General features: G+C 42.5%; 1 protein-coding gene across 8 annotated transcripts in view; it reads right to left on the reverse strand.

Moving 5' to 3' along the window:
• Positions 1–14277, reverse strand: part of LOC142102719 (NACHT, LRR and PYD domains-containing protein 3-like) — a 175939-nt gene extending 161662 nt beyond the window's left edge. For 4 of the 8 annotated variants that reach the window (XM_075187361.1, XM_075187359.1, XM_075187356.1 and 1 more), the window contains exons 1-3: positions 14139–14274; positions 12858–13148; positions 11412–11465 (exon numbers count right to left, since the gene is read on the reverse strand). In XM_075187361.1, coding sequence (XP_075043462.1) covers positions 11412–11465; positions 12858–13148; positions 14139–14160 — 367 coding nt within the window. In that variant the 5' untranslated portion in view covers positions 14161–14274. Of the gene's footprint in view, positions 1–11411; positions 11466–12857; positions 13149–14138 lie in introns of all 8 variants that reach the window. The other 4 variants (XM_075187358.1, XM_075187354.1, XM_075187355.1 and 1 more) reach the window with 3 other exon arrangements.
• Between the last annotated feature and the right edge of the window lie 6099 nt (positions 14278–20376).

Raw genomic sequence — 20376 nt, forward strand, 5'->3', positions numbered from 1 at the left:
CCTGTGACTCATGAGCTAAATGATCTTAATGATTGAAATGATTCGGAGAGTGAAATGATTCGGAGAGTGAAATGATTCGGATAGTGAAATGATTCGGAGAGTGAAATGATTCGGAGAGTGAAATGATTTGGAGACTCATATGAGTAAGAGAGTGAAATGAACTAGATGAACTATTGAACTCCTGAGTGAGGAGAATGACTCAGTCAGTGATCAGCTCCAGAGTCTCACACAATGTCTGAGCACAGCAGCGCCACCTTTGGTAGTTTAGAGGTACTGACTCATGAGTATTAAATGAGAGAGCTGAATAAAAACAAAAGAGCCAGTGTGAGCGAGACAGTGAGTGAGGCTGCTGGAGCTGCTCGGCTTTATCTCTAACTCCTCCCACTTGTTTTACTTCCTGGTGAACTAATCTTTGCCAGAGCTGTGAACTAAATGCTTTACTTCACTTTGAAGATTAGTTCATTTGAACTAATCATTCGTGAACGACCCATCACTTATCGCTATAGATACTTGGAGGTAGAACTTCATGTATCTAATGAGCTGCTAATAGCAATTCAACACGAGCAAGACTTTGCTGAATTCTTAGGAGGCATCAGAAGTCTCTCCGCTCATTATCAGATCTGCTTACTGTAATAGATTTCCCAAACTCCCAGGAAAAACGGAGGGTTTTGGGAGATAGCGAATTAATTGTTCCTTGTATTGCTACAAATATTTAGAAGTAGCGTTTTTATATATTAAGATATATTAAGATATTTAAGGAATATTCCTATTATAGAAACTAACAAATTGTTCTTGAAGGAATTCTGTTCCTAGAGACAAATTAAAATTAATACTCTGACTACAAAACCTCCTTGATTTGGATATCAAATCCTCAATAAACACATAGGAGACAAATTAAGTGCACCCAGCAGTTTTAAACACACTGTTAAGATTTAATTGCACACTACTTTCTTCTACATTTCACTGGTTTTTATATCACATTTATTTTAATATGAAATAATAAAGTTTATATTTCAATTGCTAAATGAGACGTTCCAAATATTTATATCAATGAAAACAAGGGAGTTCTTTGTACACATTTGAACAAACTTCTTTTCTTACTTCTAAATATAGATGATGTCAAGTTAAGTGGTTGCTCCTCAGGGCATACCTGCCAACTCTCCCGGAATGTCCGGGAGACTCCCGCATTTTGGGAGAGTTTCACGGACTCCCGGTAGAGTGTGGCAATCTCCCGGATCTGCCCATTTCCTAGTGAAGTGGGCAGAATTAGGTCTCGGTGAATCGCGGCATTTGGCCCCACCCCCCGCTGTCAAATGACGCGTATGCGTTATGACGTCAAGGGGGAGGGTCTAAAATGACGCACAGTTTGGAGGCCCGCCCCCCCATCACGCCCGCCTCCCCCGCAAGCTCCCGGATACCAACATTTCAAAGTTGGTAAGTATGCCTCAAGGTCAATGAATAATATCTTAGAATGTGGAACCGAGGGCATGTGACCTCCTAACAATTAGTATGACAGTATATTCTCTTTCTAGTTTGACCTGTAATAAAAAATTTGTTTGTAAGATGGAGTGACCTTAGCTGGACACGTGGCAGAGTCATCAGAGGCACCACACAGACCTCAGGTAATTACTGGTAATCACCGGAGTATTTCCAGTATTTCTGTAATGTGTATCACAGACTTGTGACTTACATCTGGGGAGACATAATGGGGAAGAGGCAGCAAGTATGAGCTAAATACACTAAGGGCGTCTTCACGCAAGTGTGTCTGACTTATAAAGGGATAAACACATAGCTGCCTACTCTCCAGAAATGTGCAGGAGATTGCCCAAATATTGGGAGACCACACGGACAGGCAGGATGAGTTCCCTGATCCCGGCTGTGTCCTACCAAGAAATGGCCTCTGCTATATAACACACAGAACGTGTGCTACAAAACAATGGCCGCGGCTCTCCAACACTTTCCCCATCCAGATATCCGTTTTCACGGAAGCAGTGTGTTGTATTTTTCATCCAGTTATTAGTTTTTAGTACATTTGATTGAGTCAAGGCAATTTATGAATGAGTTTTAGTGCAGTATAGTAAGTGTTACTAGTTTCTTAGAAGAAGCAGATGCACAATGCTCAGGTTATCATTACATGGTGTACCTAGTAATATGCTGTATTCCACATCTTGTTCTATATCACACAGCACATAACATTTGGTCATACTGTGCAGCTCGGTGGTTAAGTGGTTAGCATTTCTGTCTCACAGCACTGGGGTCATGCGTTCGATTCCCAACCATGGCCTTATCTGTGTGCAGTTTGTATGTTCTCCTCTGTGTACCTGGGTTTCAGATCAGGGTGCTGTGGATGGTTCTCCCTGGCCTATCACATTGTCCAGAGCTGCTGAGTAGCGGGCAGAGCGTTCGTACTGGATGCTGGGTCCTGACCACAGAACAGCTGGATAACGAATTATATTTGGTCTAATCTGTACTCCAAAGCATACTGGTAGGTTAATTGGCTGCTGACAGAGTTGACCTCAGAGGATTTAGACTCTAAGCTCCAGTGGGGCAGGGACTGATGTGAATGACAAATATTCTCTGTACAGAGCTGTGTAATTGGTGGCGCTATATAAATAAATGATGATGTTAGATAAAATTATTTAATTTTCATTGAAGTAAGAACCCTGCTCTTATGGTGGCTCTTGACACAGAGAAGGCGTTCGATCGCGTCTCGTGGCCCTTTATGCACAAAGTTCTTAACGCAGCTAATATTCATAGTCCTTTCCTCAACGGAATTACATCGCTGTATTACAATCCCTCAGCAATAGTGCTGGCAAATGGTTGCACCTCTCCGGCTTTTACGATTCGGAACGGTACTAGACAAGGAGATGTCCCCTTCCCCCCTCCTCTTCCCATTAATAATGGAACTCCTTGCCGCTAGAATCCGCCTCAATCAAAACATCATCAGAATCACTTCTGGCACGAGGGCATCTAAATTAGCCCTCTATCCAGACAATGTACATCTTAACCCTCACAAATTCTTCCATTTCGATCCCTTCTGTTTTTTCCAAAACTAAAGATTATGGTCTACTCTCCAACTTTAAAATTAACTCAGACAAAACTGAAGCCCTAGCTCTTAATTTCTAAACTAATACCCAAAAACACTTGCAAGACACCTTTAAGTTTAATTGGGAAATCGCAACATATTAAATATTTAGAGATCAAACTAACCAAATGTTATGATACGTTATTTGCGGCCAACTTTCCCCCTTTAATAGCCACCTTAAAGCGCGATCTCCGCTCTGGGACACCTCAATACATATCATGGATTGGTAGTTTCCTCAATAAAAATGAACATCTTACCCAGACTTCTCTATCTATGTCAAACCTTATCAGTACGAGTTCCTTTGCTTGTTCTCATAGACATACAGTCTAGTATCTCCCAGTTTGTATGGTCAGGTAGACGTCCAAGAGTCTGTTTAAAAGTTTTTTGCCGACATGCTAAGAATGGTGGCTTGGGTCTTCCCTTCCTCCATAAATATTATTTATCACCACATCTCACTCAAGCTGTTATGGCTCACGCACCTCTTCACGCAAGATTGTGGGTTGACACAGAATCGAACCTTCTGCGGATGTTATCTCTCATTATTTTATTCTGGCTTGATATAAAAGACTATCCCCCTCTTCATACTCTCCCTCCTACAGCTCGCTTTTCTCTTGAAATATGGAAATATTGTACACACACCTTCAAGCTTATAGACAATCCCAAACTAATGTTCCCTCTCTGGAATAACCCAGCATTTCCTCCAGATACTAATCCCCAATCTTTTGCCCACTGGACTAAGCTCTAAGTATAACATTATGGTTTTACCCGATCTAGTTCCAATGGGCTTTTTCTCGACCTTCCCTGAGCTCCGCGATCGTCTCCACCTTCCATCCTCAACCTTTTATCAATATTTGCAACTACATCACCTACTCAACAACCAAATAGACCCGCAAACTCCTCTAGAGTCTTTCTGTGTCAAAAGATCATCCAAAGTCCTAATATCCACTTTTTACGCTCTGTTGATAAATAACAATTTACCTGATAAAGAGCTAATTGAGCTGCACTGAGAGGAGAGTATGGCCGAGGTTTTGGATCCTGAAGAGTGGACAGAAATCCGATAGGCAGTTGCTAAATCTTCCATCTGTACTCAGATAAAAGACAATTCTTACAAGCTCTTATTTCGTTGGTATTTAGTCCCTTCCGACAGCTTCTGATCTTTGCTGCCATAATTGTGGACATCGTGGATCCCTGTCCCACATCTGCTGGAATTGTCTGAAAATTATCCCTTTCTGGAGAGAAGTAGCTAAACGTATCTATAAAGTAACTAATTTAAAGTTTACGATCCATCTTTTCTTTCTTCTTCCCCATCTTCCCTCTGACACTTATAAACTTATTTGGAAACTGCCGAACCACATTCTCACTGCCGCTAAATGCTTGATAGCTACAAAATGGAAACATCTTAAATGATCGCCCTAACCAATTCCTCTCAACATGGAAACTTTGGCCGGAACATTTTGGCTTTTCACAACACATTTCTTAATGTAATACAACACCTGAAAGCTTTGAGAATATGACTTTCTGGATTGAATCTTTCTTTACTTTCCTTCACTACTCCCCCCCCCCCCCTTTTTTATTCCTTTTTCATTTTCCTCTTTCATCTTTCCCCTTTCCTACCCCTTCCCTCTCCCCCTATGTTAAAGAATCTGCCTCACAAACATAACTTAATCTGGACTATCCCCATAGCTTTGTTCTAGACTGATATATGCAAAATATTTGTGCTGTTATTTTAAGCTTATTTGTAATGTATTTAATGTTTTCTTCTAATATCCTGGGATTTAGTCCTGTTTCATTTTCTGTACCTCCTATTTCTGAAAAAACTCAATAAAATATAGTTAAAAAAAGAAAAAACAAAACCATTGCCAGAATACGCCCTTTTCTTTCTCAACATGCTACCAAAACATTTATCCATTCTCTCATTATCTCGCGTCTTGACTATTGCAACCTCCTACTATTCCTGACACCCATATATCCACACTTTAATCCATCCTAAATGCTGCTGCAAGACCGATCTTCCTCTCCCCACCGCTCCACTTCTGCTGCACCACTCTGCAAATCCCTACACTGGCTCCCTGTGTCCTCCAGAATCAAATTCAAATTACTCACCCTTACCTACAAAGCCCTCAACAACACTACCCCTACATATATCTCAAATCTCACATCAAAATACTCTCCCTCCCGTCCTCTTAGCTCTACCTCTGACCTGTGCCTTGTCTCGTCTCTGGTAACCACCTCCTACTCCCGCCTACAAGACTTCTCCCGTGCTGCTCCCTACTTATAGAATTCCCTACCATGCTCAATCAGACTTTCCCACAGCCTTAAAATCTTTAGATGCTCTTTGAAAGCCCATCTCTTTTTTAAGGTGACCTTATCCTCAATAACACTATTCTCACTAATGCACCCTCACAATTATCCCAAACTCCACTCTAAGCCACATTCGCTCCTCTTGTTTCAGCTGTGCCCTCTTCCACTTAGAATGTAAGCTCTCCAATGAGCAGGGTCCTCTATACCCTTTGCTTTCATGTCTGCATTTTTTTTGTCTACCTTATATGTCCCTATTTTATGTATGTACTGTTTTCCCCACTGTACGGTGCTGTGGAGCACTGTAGCGTCTTACAAATCGACGATAATAATAATAAAAAATGACAGACACGAAGGTGGATGGGGGAAAAGAGACAGATAGAACGGACTTCAAAGGAGGAGAGGGAGGGTACAGTAGGAATGACCCGAAATGTACAGCTAAGGGATAGGAGGTGGCCCACACCACCTCCTGGACAGTCATCCAGTCTGGTGGAGTGGGTGAAGGAGAGGCCCCCATGGGAGAGAGAATTTGGTACAGTAGAAGAGAATTCGCTCCCTTGCACAATAAGACTTTCCTCTAGTCTTCAAACCTTCAATCGTTCTCTGAAAACCCAACTGTGACAGAATAGACCACCTATGCCACCCTGTCTGTTGTTGCTGGGCTTACTTTGCCACAGTTCCCTTTCATTATCCCAATTGCGCCCTCTCACCGCAGTAGGAGGGGCTCACAAATGCTGCCACCACTGGACTCCTTTACCGGCATCCAGAACCGGGTTTCTTCTGGCTAACAGACGCTGCGAGTGTTCCCCGTTACTGGTGTACCTGGGCTGGTACTCCTGACCTCTTACTATGGATTAGGGTTGCTGTGGATGGATCCCACCTGGCTTATCACATTAACCAGGGCTGCAGAGTAGCGGGCAGAGCGGTGGTAGTGGAAAAGCTGGGTCCAACCTCAGAAACAGCCGGAGAACAGATTAGATTTAGGGTCTAATCTGCAGGTCACAGGAATACAGCAATATTGAATATGTTTCCAAGCAGGTATTTGAAACAAGATGTTTATTTGCTCTCACATCGGTTAAAGATACCAGATAATCTGGTCAGATTAAACAAGAAGAACAACTTTTCAATACAAGCCAGTGTCTTTTATACAGTTTAGGCTATTTTTAGGATCAGGATGGAATGTGTTTACACAAACATGGATTTACAAGCATTGCAAAGCCAACAATATTTACACTTATCTATGAAATTCTAGAGACGCTGTGATGTCCTGCATCACATGCTGGAGAAAGGCAAAGGGAAATCTGGAGGAGGGCCCAAACCGCGGCCTGGTTTAACTGAGCAAGGGGTCAGGCAGATCAGGTCAGGCGGAGACAGGTAGACTGTAGGGGTGAAAGGAGGTAGAGTGGGGGCATCGGACATATCTCTACGTCATGATACCAAGTCGGAATGTGTCACAGGGATTTATGGGTAACAGGGAAGAACTCTTGGGGGTTATTCAATTAAGAGCGAAGTATCTCTGGAATTGATCCGAAGGCACTTACCGCAACACCAAAGATTTCCATTCACAGCCCATAGGGATGCGGAGGGAAATCTGCGTTGTTGAGGATGTTGCTGCTTAATTGAATATGCACTAATAATAGAAATATGGAATAGTGATTACATGTGGACTATATTGCAGCTTTAAACTAAACTGTTCCTTAACTTTTCAATCATATTCTTTTATCCCTGATTCTGGTGATTTGGTCTCACAATAGTCTAACAATGACATGTCATGAAAATAAACCACGTGGCATCTGTGATACCAGCGAGGGTGGAACCAGTGGTCTCGGTGACTCAGTAGACAGATGAGCAGTGGATGCTGCACCTGGTTGGGTGGTCACCCTGTCCGTCCTCCATCACTGAGAGAGACGGCTTTACTAACTCCTGGAAGGGAGTCACAAGTAACTGCTACACAGGAGTGAGGGAAGACCGAGTGGAGGTGCCCAAACCTGAGCTACCCCACTAATAAAAGCCATTACATGTACTGACTATCTCACCACACCCTACATGTATCTATAGGAATAACCCCAGTCCAAGCTTATCTGGTGACCTGTGCAGGGGCGGAGCTTATTATGACATCAGTGAGGGGGAGGGGCTTATGTAGGCACCAGCGAGGGCCGGGTCTGATCATAGCATTACAGGGTTCTTGCTGGATGACACCTAGGAGTATAGAGAAGATCTGGGGGCAGTGGGTAAGGAAGGAAGCATGGCGTGGTAAATGACATGGGGAGGTATGTGGTGGATTGGGGTACTCTCATTATAATATAATCCTCACAAGTACATTGTGCTATACAGGCTGAGTGAGGGGCTTTCTGATACATGAATAATACCTGTACTATTTGGAGACATGTTATAGTGTGTGTAACTCTACCTTGAGCTGATCTTGCTCTTTAGCCATGGATAATGTACAGACTCCCTGTGGCTGGATCACTTATGAATAACTTATTGTATATTTTTATTTAAAAGGTAATAGCACAGGGTGTAAATTTATATAATTGAAAATGCACTGAATTTTATTGTATCGTGAGGCACTTTGGTATAAGAAATGTATTTATTTCTGAGGCAAATGCAGGGTAGGAAATGTGTATTATGTGACAGTCTGAAGGCAGGTAATCTCATGTTAATTAGACCTTTTCATCTCAGTGTCCAACACATCCCTTAGCCTAAAGGCACAGAGGGGGTCATTAAACTTGTCAGGTTTCATATGTCTCTTGAACAGGATGTAGGAAATCACAGCCAGTTTTGGGAACTCACAGAGTTAAAATTGTGTTAGATGCAAGATTAGATTAGATCCTGAGATCTGATGGAATATTTCAGATGTGTTGGAGCCATCTAGGATCAGGGGGCAGTGTTACCCCCTACTGAGATGTGTCAGAATGTGTATAACAATGCCCTGTATGACCATGTAATGTATCATTCCATCTGTAATACTGGAGATCACTGGTCCCTTACACTAGTGGCTGTAACTGTCCATATTAGGATACTTGAGCTAATAAACATCGCTATGTGCAGCTCTGGCCAGTGTGATAGGCCAGGGGGGAACCATCTACAGCAACCCTGATCTGAATGCAAGAGGTCAGGGGTTCCAGCCCAGGTGCCCAGGAAGGGGGTACATGAGCAGCTTATGACTTTCTGAGAACTATGATATACCAATATAATGTTACAACACAGTTACCACATATTCTTTATTATTGTATTCATTACATTTCAGGCACCTCCCATTCTTCATACTCATCACAACCATTTTCTAGTTTGTATTACTGGAATCATCACATTATCTTTAGTTCTTATTTGATAATTCTTCTTACACTTTTGCATAATGGTATCATCACCTTCACTTACATATAAACTTTATTTGTTTAGTATGAAGCACGGGCACTATATCTACCGTATGTTTATTGCACTCCTTGTTTTATAAATAAAAAGTATGTTTGCTTTTTTCACTTCAAAGTTTAATTTTTTGAATGATGTTATAGAACCAATCTGTAACCACCGACCCAGGCACCTTATCACCAGGTATTGTCATAGATTTCAACACAATAGTCCCTACACTACACTTATGGGATGACAGTTATTATTATCATTATTATCTGATATGACATTATAATCCATGATAATCACTGATCATTTCTCATATAGAAATCGTACATATTTGTCTCCTCTCTCAGAAGGGAAAGAATTAAAAACAATTTGGTTCTTTATTAGCTTCCTATAATCTTTATATCTTCTAAGCGCTGTCTGTAACAGATGTTATAATGTCTATATGGTAAATCTCCTCCCCTTCCTCTTTCCCTGATTCACTTACCTTATTATACACTCTCAAGTGCTTAGATTTTTACACTTTAATCTCATAACCCAAAAACTGTTCCCAGTAACTTTCATTTTGAATCAAGATGCTATTAAGCATCTACCTAGTATAATTAATGCTTTGATCCTGATCTTTAAACGGACTAAGACGCATTTCATCCAATGAGAAATTACAAGGGACGGCTCCTCTAATCAGATTGGCAGTTAGACGTGTCAATCATCCATTTGTAAAGATTCCAGGCTTGGCTAAAACAGACTACGTCACTGTGGGGGCGTGGGTCCCACAGTATAAAAGACCTGTCATCCCAACCCTTCGTCTTGCCTTAAAAAAGCATATAAAGCGAAACGCGTTACTTTGTATCTCTCTCCCTCTCTGCAACTGATCCCACGGCCATTAGTTAGATTCAGCAGGCAGCTAGCTACTCCCTTCATCTCTCTAATCCAGCTATCCACGGCCACCAACCTGCTCATATTAGGCAGTTAGTAATACAATGTTTTTTGCTGCATGTTATTACAATCTTCATTACAGCTTTTTGTAACAATGATTAAGCAACACTATGGATGTATGCAACGGCTACAAAACAGCCGACATCTCACATTAGACTATTGCTTTATATACTGATAATAAAAGTATCAGCCTCTTAATATATGCTGTGCCTGGTAACATGCACAGTATATATTATCAGATTGGGTGACATACTTCACAATCTCTATTAGAAGTTAAAATGTTTCATCCATATTTCGATGACGTCCCCCATGATTAACTTATAGAATAGAATTGAGCAGCTATATACAATCTAAATCTATTATGTGATATTACAGCTAACATGCTGACATATTACTTTTAAATGATGAATATTAAGCTGTAATTAATCATTTATAGAATCAAATGGCACTAATGGATAAATGAACTACAACACTAGGCATGGAAGGATCTAACATTAGACTATCAAGTGTTCTATGACAGTAGCAGACCAAATAAAAGACACACAAATCAAAGTGTTTTATTTCACAAGATAATTTTGGAGAGAACAAAGTAGTTCCAGTTGATTCTGCAATTTATATTACTGCACATTAGATGATTGCTTCTGTTACGCTTCTATGCAGAAACACAGCTAGAGAGCCAGGAATATGGTGAAACACATGGAGTTTATTGCTGGGAAGTACAAACCAGATTGAGTAGTAATCAGCATAGCAGGAAAATGCAGAAAGTATTACCAGGTACACGGCTGATGCAGGTAAGCAGTAGAGATCCCAGGCAGCAGGTAAACCAGAAGCATGGAAAAGCAACAACAACAAGTAACAACAATAACCAGCAATGTATGCTGGGAGTGACAGGTATAAGTAGGGATACACCCAGGTGCAGGGATAATTAATGAGGAGGTTAGTACAACAAGAAGGCACAATAGCAGCACCTCTGGTGAATACCGCTACTGCCACAATATATAAATATAACAAATAATAAAGTCCAAAAGGCAGAGCTGGCAGGCATAGCAGCATGCAATGCAAGGGGCTTATAAGCAGATCCTGACAGATTCACTTTATCACTTTTTTTATATTTTGCTATATTTTATGAAATCAGTAATAATACATTTTAATGTATACTAATATAATTTATGATTTTAAATGTCAGTAAACAACCCTGAGTGCCTTGATATATACTTATGTGCCTCTCTCCCTGTGTATACTTAGAATTAAGTATTTGTGCGCACTCTTCAAAGATTTATGGAGATTTTCTGAACATGTTTGGATTAAAAAATAATAAAGGGACATCTCTCATATATTAATACTATATAAACAACTTGGTGCGGTTACTCTCTTTTTCTACCAATGGTACACTAACAGAAACGCTTTCCCAGAAGGACGTGGTTCTGCATGCCGCTTAGGAGCCCAGTGGTGGCAGCAGCTAAAGGTAAGCCCAACCGGTCCCCAGCAACACCACAGACAGGGTGGCATAGGTGGTCCAACCTGTGACACTTACATAATACGGTGACTGCCTGGTGTGTAGGGAACCTTGCTTAGCCACTCCCCCTGGCATAACTACCTGTCTGTGACTACTCCCCCTGACAGAACTATTTCACTCTGTGACCACTCCCCCTTTCACCGCCCAAGACCCTGTTTCTTATTTAGACATATATGTTAAAGTTCCATATTATGTACATATAGATAATATCTTACTAACCTTCAAGTGTTGTAGTTGAAGACCTTTTCTGTGATATAGCTGAAAAGATAAAAGCTGAAAGATCAGTCATGACACCTACCCTCATATCCAAAACTGTAAATATCATCTCATTGTCTGTGACTAAAACACAGAACCATATTTAATTACAAAAAATACACTAATAAAAACCTATAGAAATATCCCATCGACTGTCTGCATTGCCCTATCCAATATCCGCATTACCAGAAAGGAATTGTCCTGTGTGTGATGTTTTCTCTGCAGTCAGTATAAGAGGAAGAGCACAGTGATTGTCCTGTGTGTGATGTTTCCTCTGCAGTCAGTATAAGAGGAAGAGCACAGTGATTGTCCTGTGTGTGATGTTTCTTCTGCAGTCAGTATAAGAGGTAGAGCACAGTGATTGTCCTGTGTGTGATGTTTCTTCTGCCGTCAGTATAAGAGGAAGAGCACAGTGATTGTCCTGTGTGTGATGTTTCTTCTGCAGTCAGTATAAGAGGAAGAGCACAGTGATTGTCCTGTGTGTGATGTTTCCTCTGCAGTCAGTATAAGAGGAAGAGCACAGTGATTGTCCTGTGTGTGATGTTTTTTTCTGCAGTCAGTATAAGAGGAAGAGCACAGTGATTGTCCTGTGTGTGATGTTTCTTCTGCAGTCAGTATAAGAGGTAGAGCACAGTGATTGTCCTGTGTGTGATGTTTCTCCAGCAGTCAGTATAAGAGGAAGAGCACAGTGATTGTCCTGTGTGTGATGTTTCTCCAGCACTCAGTATAAGAGGAAGAGCACAGTGATTGTCCTGTGTGTGATGTTTCCTCTGCAGTCAGTATAAGAGGAAGAGCACAGTGATTGTCCTGTGTGATGTTTCTCCAGCAGTCAGTATAAGAGGAAGTGCACAGTGATTGTCCTGTGTGTGATGTTTCCTCTGCAGTCAGTATAAGAGGAAGAGCACAGTGATTGTCCTGTGTGTGATGTTTCTTCTGCAGTCAGTATAAGAGGAAGAGCACAGTGATTGTCCTGTGTGTGATGTGTCTTCTGCAGTCAGTATAAGAGGAAGAGCACAGTGATTGTCCTGTGTGTGATGTTTTTTTCTGCAGTCAGTATAAGAGGAAGAGCACAGTGATTGTCCTGTGTGTGATGTTTCTTCTGCAGTCAGTATAAGAGGTAGAGCACAGTGATTGTCCTGTGTGTGATGTTTCTCCAGCAGTCAGTATAAGAGGAAGAGCACAGTGATTGTCCTGTGTGTGATGTTTCCTCTGCAGTCAGTAGAAGAGGAAGAGCACAGTGATTGTCCTGTGCGGGATGTTTCTACACCACCCAGATCACCAGACACCCAGCACACTCCCTCTCCCTCCCAACCATTGCCAAGTACACTTGTGATTCCATGGGGCATTCTTCTCCTATGCAAATAATCACTGAGTCTCATGTGAGTAACACCGCACTTTGCTGGAACTCACCATGTTGTGTCACATAGTGTTGCAGAACCTCTGCAGGTCCCATAAGACTGATCGACATGCAGACCTGTATGGTCACATCCAGAGCTGTTTCCTCTCCATAATCATTTATTAGAAGATTTTTTGTTTCGACACAATCTGCCTCTTCCAGACGTCCACATGGGATGGGGGGTCGCCCTTCATAGGAGAAATCAGACAACGTGTCCTTAAATCGTTTGAAGTCTTCTTGCGTTAGATTCTCCAGAGACTCACAAAGAATATCTCCAGGTGTCCTGGTCCTCTCCCCCCGAGCACCTGATGAGAACAGAGTAATGTCCTGTAACTGGTACATAGAAATGTCCTATAACTGGTACAGTGTACTGTCCTATCACTGTTACATATAATTACATGTTATTACACCTTCACCACCACCTTCTGATGAGCTTCAGTCATTGGCTTCTACACACTCTCCTGTAACCTTTATCTTCTTGTCTTTCTTCTGTGTGTTTCAGCTCTTCCTATATATCATCAGTAGGAGTTTATTTGTGTTGCACATAGTCCTTGGAGCAACCACATCATAGTGGTCAATTATCTCAGGGCAATGTAAACAATCATCTCTACCTGATAATATAAATACATAACTGAAAAGCACAGAGCACAGACAGAACAAGCAGTATGATTAGTAAAAGCTGCAAGAGAGCGCATACAAGTCACAAAGTCATCTGGTAAACAATCCCTGTAATGCCCCAGTGTAGAGTGTAAGTGGGAATGAGTAAAGTAATAAAACATGTTGGTGTAAGAGAACCTGGGTATATTTACATTAATAACAGTAACAGCTGCAACACCGCTGGGTCACAGTACATGAAATATCACTTATAGCAGTTTAGGCAATCTGTGGTTCTCTGGCTGTAGGAAGTATGGGGCATGCTGGGACTTGTAGTGTTACACAGTAGGACATGCTGGGACTTGTAGTGTTATACAGTAGGACATGCTGGGACTTGTAGTGTTACACAGTAGGACATGCTGGGACTTGTAGTGTTACACAGGGTACACATTAGGACACTGTGGTGCATGCTGGGACTTGTAGTGTTACACAGTAGGACATTGGGAGGTCACAGGGTGTCTGAGCCCCCTCTATTACACAGAGAGAAGGTATAAAGGCTGCTGGGGGTTATAGTACAAGGACTGATCTCAGACATCACAGTAACTTGTGTTATGGAAGAAGCAGGACATAATCTGTGTATACAGGATGATTACCCACAATCCTCTGCTGCTGACCATGATAATAATATATAACAGACTCACTCAGTAAGCAGGCAGCGGCCATCACACAGGAGATATATTATATATATTACAGCTCTGACCACACCTCAGCCAGGATGATGGGATGGATCACAGGACCGCCCAGCACTGGTGACGTCACCGCCACCTGGCAGCCAATAGTAACGCAGTGCCCTCGCCTAACAGCCAATAGGATCGTCCTGCTCTGGTGACGCACAGAGCCACGGCAGCCGAGCGGTCACATGACCCTGTGTCCATGGTAACCGGACTGCAGACATCACTGTATGTACAGTAAGGCGTCCGGGTCACGTGTGATGTGAGTGAGTGACCCGGATGTAAGTAGGACCCCCCATCACTGACAGCTATGAACCCTCCGGCTTCGGGGCCCATGTCAGGGGCCACAGTGATATTATACTGTAGTATAACATAGATATATACACTGGGGGCTCTCTGGAAGAAGATGTCTGTATCTGTTATAGTCACGTGGGCTGCAGTACGGGGGTTGCGACTAAATCCCCTTCAGTGCAGGTACCTGGTACAATGACTGTAGGGGAATAGCTCTTAGCACACTTGTACTGTCTTATATTACTGAGGTTGTTATTGGTGATGGTATCAGTACTAACTAACAAGGAAATGGATAGTATAATATGTGCATTTTGTCTTGAATTTGTTTCCAGGTCACCTAAAAAAATAATAATATTTATTTAGCTATTTATTTTTTAAAGATAAAATGTACTTATCGGGACAACCTTTTAAGAGTTAATTTCTCTTGTGGTTACTCATAAATGATCCATATGGATGTGTAGAGATCTAAAAACAAGATAATTTTAGAGTGAGAAATAGAGAAACTGAAGATAAAGGGTCATAAATTGGAAGCAACAGCAAGAAATGCAAACTGAAAGGTCAACTCAAAGTAAAGGATAATGTGTAGATATCAGCCCATGAGAAAAGTTATTTGCAATTATTATTTTATGCTAGAACCTTAATGCACAGTAGCATGCATTAGATATATATGAAGAGCCCCCTCTCCCTCTCTATTCACACAACTTGTTTTCATCAGCAGAAAATTATAGTTGCCAGTTCATTTCTATGGTGTTACTTAGTATTCTCTGGGGCAGGGCCATCTTTTCCATTGGGCCCCATGGGCAAGGGGACCCCATAGGCAAGTCTCTTAACAAGAATAAATAATCCTGCAAAAAAAAAATTCTGCAAAAGAAAAACTTCAAGGGTCACTGAGCGAGTACATTTAAAAAAAGCAGTGCATCGAGGCCCCTATATATTATATATATATATATATATATATATATATATATATATACATATATATATATATATATATTATATATAGGGCCCCCGATGCACTGCTTTTCCCGGGGGCCCGTAATGTTGTTAAGATGGCCCTGCTCTGGGGAATATTCAATTCAGTCTGGAGCATGTAGATTTGCTTACAGAAATTGACTATTATACTTGTATGCTTTGTAGTGGATAATTTAGGTTATGTTTTAATCATACTTGCCCACTCTCCCGTATTGTCCGGGAGACTACCTAATTGTGCATAGATCTCCCGCAGTACCTGGTTGGTTTTCCCGCATCCTGCCACTTCCCAGTGAAGTGGTCAGGATGGGGTCCTCCATGATGTGAGTCACAGCAAGCTGCGTAATGTAGGCTTTGCCACCTGGGTCATATTAACACGGATGCATAAATGTATAGTTAAGGGCGGTACTTAAATTACACGATCCCCTCCCCCTCCAAGAAATGTTCAGATTTTAGTGTTAACATTTTTACTTAAATAAGTACTTGGATATACCCATGGTGTATATTTTACTCAAGGGGTACTTATGTGGCATTATTTAGCACAATGGGTCTGGTGACTCCCCAGTCATTGGCTCCAGTCCATGTATTAGGATACCTCTTCCCTATCCTAATCCTACTGGAACCATACTCAAGAAGGGCACTGGGAGTAGGTATGGCAATTATAACAAGAGCGCAGAATGTTGATCAATGCAAGTAAGGCAGACAAGAGGAGGAATCATTCTGAGGATGCCCTATCACAGTAAAATCTTATATATAAATCATTGGTCTGCTTGTCTGTCCAGTTATGCATTCAGACACCCCTGCACCGATTGGGATGAAACCAACGCGAGATGGTCCAGTTGCATCCTGTCCAGGTTTTAGGGAGATTAGGGTCCCAGTAGAACCTCCCATTGGTGTACGCTGGGCAGAACTTTGACCTGGCGAGCCTGTCCTGGTCCTTCCACTAGATGGATTTCAATGACATTTAATCTAAAAACAAAAATGACACTGGGCAGCCACCTAATGGGTGTGTTGGAAGACCTGCTAAGCTTCTAATTATTTTGAAAAGGTTGACAGTTACATCCAACTCATTGATAGCTTAATAGCTTGAAGATTTAAACCCAGGCAACGGCTGGTACTTCAGCTAGTAATTATTAAAACAGGATCTTTATTCTTAAGATTATTTGCATAATTACCTTTCTTTCAATGCCACAGCTTTTGTCTCTCAGCACTTATTGTGGAGGGCACAGCGTGCAATGAAAATTAGAGTGCACCACATTTGTGCACGGAAAATTTAGAATCAAACACACACCTAACTTAAAATTACCTGGACTGAATAAAGATGTAGTTAGTGGCACACTATACAATTAAACACCTGTGTGATTACGATGGATCAGTTGCAAATTGCATTACAAGTTACTTCTTGCTGCTATAGGTGGAAAATTAAGTTTATTATGCGGGGACCCTTCTTATAATCAGTTGTGGTGTAATAGACTTCGTGCTAGATGCATTTTTTTAAAAAAAATTGGACATATTTTAATATAACAACTGTGAATATGTAATAATTGTCAGGCTAAAAGTAATGTAGGCATTCAATAAAAAAATCCTAATATGTGGAAGATGGTTCTCATAATATATTGGTAAATTATGTCATTACTTTTTTTCCAAAAGATAATTAAGAGAATAGATAGTATATTATTTGTTTTACAATCCTTGGTTCAGCAGGTTTACTTTATGCATTTATCTAATATTTTGACATGCTTGTAGGACACACGAGGAAAGCGTGAAGGTCTCTTCCACACGGGTCACATATAGACATGTAAAAAATATCTAACATACAGGGGTAGAGGGGTTTGGGTCAAAACTTATCTTCCAGGTCTGGTGGCTTGTAAACAAAAGAAAATGTGCTACATATACAGCAGTGTGTATGTCCAAGTTGTGGCCAGTGTTCCTACGTGTGTAAGTTACTGTTACTGAATTATTGTGCACCATTTTCACAGAGAGGCGCATGGTATCAGCACTAAATAGGTTATTGAAATAATTAGATCACAAACAGTGCAAGACAATGGGGTATATTTACTAAACTGCAGGTTTGATAAAGTGGAGATGTTGCCTATAGCAACCAATCATTTTCTAGCTGTTATTTTGTAGAATGCACTAAATAAATGATGTCTATAGCAACCAATCAGATTATAGTTATCATTTATTTAGTGCATTCTAAAAAATGACAGCTAGAAAATGATTGGTTGCTATAGACAACATCTCCACTCTTACAAAGCCGCAGTTTAATAAATATACCCCCATGAGTGTGCTGGTCCGGCCGGCTGCCTGGATCAGTCACCCCCTCCTGGGTCCTCCATTGCTGGGGGAGAACCTTGGTCGGCATAGCAATTACAGGTAAAGTACAGACTTGATATACTTTACATTGAGATGTTTTTGAGAAAGTTAAGCAAGCAAAGCAACAATAAAGATGTAGTAATTTTAATGGTGAAATAAAGAACTAGTTTATTACAACTTTACCTCTGAAATATACAAAAAAAGCTGCTTTCAGTATGTTTTGTTTACATCACATTATGTACTTCTTACTAAGTATTCAAATATACAGTATATTACAACGTACAGCTGTCTGTAATATGTAACAGCACACAAATGTCTGATAACGTCCATTTACAATATCAGGTAATATATCCCACTTGCTGGTCCTCATCGTAACAAGCTACAATATAACTATCACTCTTTGCGGTAATTTCATCAGGCATTATCAGGTGGATAATAACATGAAGTTCGAGAGTAGAAATAAAATAATAAACTGTCTCTATTAGGTTTCTTGCTTTCTCCTTCGTTAATATCGCTTGATGGACGGACACTTTAAAATGGGAATTCCATAACAGTCCGCTCCAGAACGTGTCCTTTTACCCTCTGGGAGTCACAAGCATTATTTGAACTCTTCCTTAAACAGATGAGTTTTCAGCAGGATCCTGTAGTTAGAGACGATACTTGACAGAGATATTCTGTTGAACATTTCCACGGGCAGCATTCAAGAAGGGTCATAGTCCTGAGAGCGGAGGTAACCTGGGAGAAGCAAATAAAAAAAGCGTCAGCGTGAGCAGAGGGTTGGTATGTACAGAGATTGTGATAATAGATATAAGTGGAAATGGATAGGACAGCACTAAATACTTTTGTAGTGACAAGATAATTTCAGTAAGACAACAGTAATTAATGACGGAGAGTATAGAGGTTATTTCTGCAGCGACTATTTGAATGGATTGTAGGAGACAAAGATATCATTACAGTAGTCTGGACAGTATGTAACAAAAATTGCTTTGTAGTATAAGAAAAAATGTTTTATTTCTGAAAGAGTAATCAGGGAAATAAAACACAGAATAAATAATAGGATTTTTATGTATAGTCCCCTGGGAGACACTGCATGACTGGTCCCTACACTATACCCCAATGTTTCCCAGACACTTTAAGACATCCTAGAAGTTCACCGTAGCTCTACCCCCTCTATACTACTCTCCCTATAGGCCGGCGGTTCCCAAACTGTGCGCCGCGGCTCCCAGGGGTGCCGCGACGGTGTCACTGGGGTGCCGCGGGCCAAGCATTGAAAAAAAGAAAGAACACAGAAACTTACCAATCTGTCGGGCGCCGGGACCCAGCAGACTCCTCTCTCCCGCAGCTGTCACTGAATATCAAAGTCAGTAACAAGCTGCTGCGGGAGAGAGGAGTCTGCTGGGTCCCGGCGGCCAACAGATTGGTAAGTTTCTGTGTTCTTTCTTTTTATTCTATGGCTGGCGCGCGGCAAAGGAGTGAGAGGGAGCGTGACAGCGGGGCACAACAGGACAGAGGAGGGTGACAGCGGGGCACAACAGGACAGAGGAGGGTGACAGCGGGGCACAACAGGACAGAGGAGGGTGACAGCGGGGCACAACAGGGCAGAGGAGGGAGACAGCGGGGCACAACAGGGCAGAGGAGGGTGACAGCGGGGCACAACAGGGCAGAGGAGGGAGACAGCGGGGCACAACAGGGCAGAGGAGGGAGACAGCGGGGCACAACAGGGCAGAGGAGGGAGACAGCGGGGCACAACAGGGCAGAGGAGGGAGACAGCGGGGCACAACAGGACAGAGGAGGGTGACAGCGGGGCACAACAGGACAGAGGAGGGTGACAGCGGGGCACAACAGGGCAGAGGAGGGAGACAGCGGGGCACAACAGGGCAGAGGAGGGAGACAGCGGGGCACAACAGGGCAGAGGAGGGAGACAGCGGGGCACAACAGGGCAGAGGAGGGAGACAGCGGGGCACAACAGGACAGAGGAGGGTGACAGCGGGGCACAACAGGACAGAGGAGGGTGACAGCGGGGCACAACAGGACAGAGGAGGGTGACAGCGGGGCACAACAGGGCAGAGGAGGGAGACAGCGGGGCACAACAGGGCAGAGGAGGGAGACAGCGGGGCACAACAGGGCAGAGGAGGGAGACAGCGGGGCACAACAGGGCAGAGGAGTGCAACAGCGGGCAGAGGAGTGCGACAGCGGGGCAGAGGAGGGGGACACAGCGTGAGAGGGGCAGTGGAGGGGGACACAGCGTGAGAGGGGCAGTGGAGGGGGACACAGCGTGAGAGAGGGCAGAGGAGGGGGGACATCGTGAGAGAGGGCAGAGGAGGGGGGGCATCGTGAGAGAGGGCAGAGGAGGGGGGGCATCGTGAGAGAGGGCAGAGGAGGGGGGGCATTGTGAGAGGGCAGAGGAGGGGGGGCATCGTGAGAGAGGGCAGTGTGTCTGGATGCAGAGGGGGCAGTGTGTCTGAATGCAGAGGGGGCAGTGTGTCTGGATGCAGAGGGGGCAGTGTGTCTGGATGCAGAGAGGGCAGAGTGCCTGAGAGCAGAGTGTCTGGATGCAGAGGGAGCATTTTTGCATACAACTAAATAAGTATTTCTGTCCTGACATAAATACTTATTACAATTTTTTGACCCA

The sequence above is a fragment of the Mixophyes fleayi genome, chromosome 1 (assembly GCF_038048845.1).
Source record: "Mixophyes fleayi isolate aMixFle1 chromosome 1, aMixFle1.hap1, whole genome shotgun sequence".
Taxonomy (NCBI): Eukaryota; Metazoa; Chordata; class Amphibia; order Anura; family Limnodynastidae; genus Mixophyes; species Mixophyes fleayi.